Source organism: Moschus berezovskii, chromosome X (genome assembly GCF_049115385.1).
Source record: "Moschus berezovskii isolate FMDL1 chromosome X, NW_MosBer_1.0, whole genome shotgun sequence".
Taxonomy (NCBI): domain Eukaryota; kingdom Metazoa; phylum Chordata; class Mammalia; order Artiodactyla; family Moschidae; genus Moschus; species Moschus berezovskii.
Window position 1 is genome coordinate 110,717,221 of NC_142488.1, and position 5,722 is coordinate 110,722,942.

The following is a 5,722-nucleotide window of genomic DNA, read 5'->3' on the forward strand; positions in this document are numbered from 1 at the left end:
AGATCATGCCTGAAAATACTTTCGTAAATTATTAAGTGATGCATAATTGTGATATAATAAATAGGCTCAGTTCTTGTTTTTATCACAGCTTTGGTCACTTCAAGCAAATTCTAGCTCTTTTGTTGAACTTCTCCCATCCCCCAAATTTATATAAAAGGGTGATGAAAAGTAACTGTTACACACAGGCAGCATTTATGCCAGATAAAACTGCAGATTTTACCTACCTTGATGCTTTTGCAAGCCATCCATCCAGGACCCCACTTCACCACCCGCCTTTTCCTCTCACTCACTTTCCCTAGAAAGGAAGGACACAAGTTAAGATTTCCAAAACAACAAAACGTTTATTTTGAGATTTGAGAATAATGGGAAAATTTAAGTAATGGGAACTGGATCCTCATCGGGGTCTTCTGGGAAATCTGAAGCACCACCCCCTTCCGCAGCTCGGTGCTTCTCCAGTTTAGCAATCAATTCTTTCGCTGGATTGAAGACGCCATTGGTCTGCTGGTCACAGACATAGCAGCGCGGGGTGGTGCGGAAATGCTGCAGCGCGCAGCTCTCGCAGAAATAATGCCTGCACTTGGTGACAACTGGGTTTTGGAAGGTCTGGCGACAGATGAAACACTTGAATGGTATTTCCTCCTCATCGCTTCCCACTTCATAGTTTTCGTCCTCATAGACGCCATAGCGACCCTCATCAAGCTCGCGTTCGATCTGCCACCCGTGCTTGTAATCTGAACGGTCATGGAGGAATTTGCAGCTGTCTCCGAAGCCGCAAAAGCCAGTCTCCTTGTAGTCCTTACAAATGTCGGGCTGGTAATCCCAGCGCACGGTGGCACGCAGATGCTCGGGAGCTCGGATGGGGCCCTTCCTCACCATTCCGGAGGAAGCATTGCCCATAGACGTATCCTTGGGTTTCATGTATTTCTGATAATTATTGATTCCCCGATAGATCTTGTCATCTTCCTTGCCCCTCAGCTCCTCCTGGATCTTCTGGCTGCGCTCAAAGATGGCTTGTGCGTCACGCTCCTTCTCTGTGTCTAGCTCGTAGACAGCCGTCGCCCCCATATCTTCCGGCCCCACGGGTTTCGCCGAGCGAGTGGACTTATAGACCACGCCGAGACTCTCGGGTTTGTTCTCCTCCTCCTCCTCGCTACTCAGGTCGCCATATGCTACCTTCTGTTTACCACTGCCACGGGTCTTCTGTATCATCGGATTGTGGACCGCTCGCTTCTTTTCCGGGCGAACCACAGTGTTCCCTTCGTCACTGCTGCTGCTGCTGTCTCCGGACTCCTGGTTGCAGATCGGGCGCTTTCTGCGGCCTGCAGCCACTTTTCGCCCAGGCTTTTTGAAAAGAAAGGTGCACACCTGGTCTGTCGTCTTTCCTGGGGAAAGTTGCTCTGCCATTTTTAGAGTCTTGAGGTCCGAAACGGCGATGATCTGCTGGCTGGCGCGGGGCTGGCTGGCGTTACTGCGCGTCGGGTGCACGACTGCGAGTTGATGCAAAATCTACTGCAGAAAGAGGACTGCGGGAGCGGGGAGTGCGCGAGAGCGCAGAGGACTGCGGGAGCCGGGAGTGCGCGAGAGCGCGGGCGCGTCCTCTTGAGCCCTGCCGCGCCCCGTCGCTTCCTCTGGGGGCTCACGTGACTCCTGCCCCGCTCGCGCGCAGCCGCGGGGCTTACCCGGAAGAGATCGAAGCCGGGTCACCTTTAAGGGACCTGGAAGGGAGTGTTTGGCCTCGGGAACGGTGTTGCGATGTGGTTCGAGGTTCTCCCCGGGATCGCCGTCATGGGCGTGTGCTTGTTCATCCCGGGAATGGCCACCGCGCGCATCCACAGGTTCAGTAACGGGGGCAAGGTAAGGCGGCTTCTCCGGCCCGCCGGCTGATTCCATCGCTGCCGTTACGTAATGGATGGTGGCGTCCGGAGGCCCTTAGGACCCGGAGGCTCTCTCCGAGATGGGTAATACTGAGATCCGTCGTCGCCAGCCTTTTTTATTGCCTAAAAGCGGAGACTTGCGGAACGATACCCGTCCGGAACCGTATTCCACTTTAGTAAGGATTTAGTAAGGTTGCTGGGTGAAGCCAGGCGGGAGGGTGGAGTAGAGACTAGGGGCTGGAAAGGTAGGAGATGAAAAGATGTTAAGTCCAAACTCCTAGGCAGAGGAGAAAGAAAATAGAAAGTCGCTCAGTCGTGCCCGACTCTGCAATCCCATGGACTGTAGCCCGCCAGGCTCCACTGTCCATAGAATTCTCCAGGCAAGAATACTGGAGTGGGTTATCATTTCCTTCTTCAGGGGATCTTCCTGACCTAGGGATGGAACCGGGGTCTCCTGCATTGCAGGCAGATTCTTTACCGTCTGAACCACCAGGAAAGCCCTACCTAGGCAGAGGAGAGAGGCGTCAGTTAGTCTTGCCTTCACCCCAAGTCTCCTTTCTGGCTGGATTTTGATTTTAATTTCTCGAATCCGTATCTCGGTAGCTTCTCGTTTTTCACTTTTTCCTAGCCTTGATTTAATTAGTTCCCCCCCCCACCCGCCTTGACTCGCTGTTTGCGAAATCTCAGTTCCTCGACCAGGGATTGAACCCGGGCAACTGGCTGTGAAAGCGCCAAGTCCTAATCACTGGACGGCCAGGGAATTCCCCTTAATTAGGTTTTTACCTTGACATTTTTTTTTTATCCCCCACTTTCTCTTGCAAGCCTTTAGGAATTTAGCTCAAGCTCCTGTTTTTTACTTTAGGATTGTGATTTTCCTCTCTAACTAGTTGTTTACGTTAACTCTGAAGTATAAAGTATCAACGTATTTGGTTTCTGGTCTTGTGATTGTCTTTCACTTGTGACCTACCGCTGTTCTTTCATCTCAGCGTCCCCAAAAGGAACAAGTAGTCATGGGCTGCTGTCTATGGGGTTGCAAAGAGTCAGACACGACTGACGTGACTTAGCAGCAGCAGCAGTCATGACTTAAAAAAAAGAGGAAAGAAAAAAAATGATGCTGGTTAAAACAGAAAGTGTAAGAAGTCATGGTTACCCTCTTAATTCTAAAGTTTAGTGGTCCGATTTTATTTAATATTCTGTCTTAATTTGGTTTTTATATGAGTGATGATTCCATTTTTCTGGAACGTCACTTATTAAAGTTCTAATATCTCTCTTTTGGCTCACTCACCTTTATAAACTGCAATAATGATTTCCTTTCATTATAGGAAAAAAGGGTTGCCCATTATTCGTATCAGTGGTATTTGATGGAAAGAGATAGGCGCGTCTCTGGAGTAAACCGTTACTATGTGTCAAAGGTAAGATGGCTCTGATGCTAGCTCACCTGTCAGGGTTGAGGTGCATTCTGGTTAACGTTTTCCAAAGGGCTTACAGCAGACTGGGAAAATGCAAATTAAAGTAGCACAGTGCCTTTTACATACTTAATGATCATCTTATTCTCTGCATTGTCTGCCTATATCCTTTCTTGTTCTGTTGTCTTTTTTCTTTTTGATTTATAGAGGTTCCTATTATACATTACAGATGTTAATCTTCTCTTTTATGTGGCAAATATTTTTCTGTCTGCTGTCTTTTTTACCTTATCCTGGCTTTCATCAGATAGATTTTTAATCTGGATGTTCTGTTTATCATAGTTTACATTGATACAAAGGACTTCTGTATCCAAGATTCTAAAAAAATATTTCTACAGTTTCTCCAAATACAATTAACAGTCCTTTCCCCTTTTTCACAGTTAGTACTCTGACCTGTCTACAGGTCATTTGGGGGTATAATGTGAAGCAAGGGTTTAACTTTAGTTTTTTCCAAGAAACAGCCAGTTGTAAGAATTATAGAACAGACCTTTTTTTTGTTTCAGATACCACTCTAGTAAACTAGATTTCCATATGCACATGAGCCTGTTTCACTGATGTACTCTTCTATACTCCATTGGTTTGCCAATTCATGCACCAGTACATTAAAGAAATACTATAATTTATATTTGATTGAATCACGAAATGACGTTTTATGGATCAAAAATGGTCAAACAGTAGCATTTTCATACGGTTAGGCCTAATAGTATGTTCTTATATGTTGTAGAAGTTTGTCCTCATTCTTTAAAAAGATTATTCCTACAATAGAAACAGAATACCTGGACTGTGTTATTTTGACAACCTGGAAGAAATGTCATCACTGATGACACTTTTACTCTATAGTTTCTGAAGCATTTGATTGTGAACTGAGTGTGATAGAATGGTCTTCTGAACAGTGTCATGCTTACAGGGCAAAAGTTTTTTGGGGGGCAGCGGTCCCTGAACTTGAATTCTGACTCTACTACTTCCTGACTGACTTAAGCAAGGGACTTTTAACCTGGCTGAGCCTCCGTTGTTTTGTTTTTTTTTTTTAACTTTTTTCATTTCTAAAAAAGTAGAATAAGGCTAATCTATCTCTTCCTGATGTTGGCTGTTGTTTTATCAAACAGTTTTAAGTGATATGTTTGCTACTGTCAGAAAATGAAAACTAGGAATCATTACGTGCATCTTTGAGAGGAACAGAATTCTCTCATTTTCCTTTTTAAACTGTTTTTCAGGGTTTGGAGAACATTGATTAAGGAAACGTTTTCCTGGTTGATGAAGAACAACTCAGTCATGCTCTTCTATCCCTGCTAGTATATTATGCAGCATATTGTGTAGCATGCATTGTATTTTGTAGTGTGTAATAAAAATAAAAAATAAAATCAGAGGTTTCCTTTACTTTTTAAAATTGTACTATACAAGATCAAGACGTCTACCTGATGTAGCGTTATCACTTAAAAAAAACTGCAAGGCAACTGAGGCTTATAAAATTACAGCTGTAATATACACCAAGCACCAATAACTGCCCAGCGCATGATGTGTCACAAAGGTAGTTCCTACTCTTGTAGTAGATAATAAAATATTGGAAAACAGTGTTTCTTCAGAGATTGCTAGAAGAATACAGAAAAAGTAGTACTTTTTTTTCCTCGTTCCTTTTCTAGGTGAATCCCTATATGCTTAGAATTCCAGATTGCACCTTCATTGTCCATGCCTCCTGTATCCACATATGCTGCTGCTGCTGCTGCTAAGTCGCTTCAGTCGTGTCCGACTCTGTGCGACCCCATAGATGGCAGCCCACCAGGCTCCACTGTCCCTGGGATTCTCCAGGCAAGAACACTGGAGTGGGTTGCCATTTCCTTCTCCAATGCGTGAAAGTGAAAAGTGAAAGTGAGGTCGCTCAGTCGTGTCTGACTGAGTGACCCCATGGACTGTAGCCTACCAGGCTCCTCCATCCATGGGATTTTCTAGGCAAGAGTATTGGAGTGGCTTGCCATTGCCTTCTCCGGTATCCACATATAGTAGTCACTTAAGTGTTGATTCTTATTTTAGCTTATTATGTGGAGCAGCAACAATGATTATGTTTATTGAAATGAATATATTTGAAATAAAGAATTGCATGTCCAGTGCTAAAGGTAACCAGATAATGTTAAGATCTGAAAAGGTGTAACTGCTGTGAAGGTGATAATCCCCGTGTATAGATCAACACCCCAGGTGACCACGGAGCCTCTAGGTGAGAAAATTAAGTTACCTTTCTTCTCCATCTTTTTTCCGGGGCTTTCCAGATGGTAAAGAATCCACCTGCCAATGCAGGAGATGCAGGTTCGATCCCTGGGTCGGGAAGATCCCCTGGAGAAGGGAATGGCAACCCACCCCAATATTCTTGCCTGGGAAACCCCATGGACAGAG

General features: G+C 45.1%; 2 protein-coding genes across 2 annotated transcripts; one reads left to right on the forward strand and one right to left on the reverse strand.

Moving 5' to 3' along the window:
- Positions 1 to 321: 321 nt before the first annotated feature.
- Positions 322 to 1,590, reverse strand: RNF113A (ring finger protein 113A). The gene has a single exon (XM_055393500.2). The coding sequence runs from the start codon at positions 1,402 to 1,404 to the stop codon at positions 373 to 375; it is 1,032 nt and encodes a 343-aa protein (XP_055249475.1). The 5' UTR covers positions 1,405 to 1,590; the 3' UTR covers positions 322 to 372.
- A 15-nt stretch (positions 1,591 to 1,605) lies between these two features.
- NDUFA1 (NADH:ubiquinone oxidoreductase subunit A1) lies at positions 1,606 to 4,703 on the forward strand. Its single transcript, XM_088833767.1, has 3 exons — positions 1,606 to 1,854; positions 3,197 to 3,286; positions 4,552 to 4,703. Exons 1-3 carry the CDS (start codon positions 1,753 to 1,755, stop codon positions 4,570 to 4,572), a joined length of 213 nt encoding a protein of 70 aa, XP_088689893.1. The 5' UTR covers positions 1,606 to 1,752; the 3' UTR covers positions 4,573 to 4,703.
- The last annotated feature ends 1,019 nt before the right edge of the window (positions 4,704 to 5,722 follow it).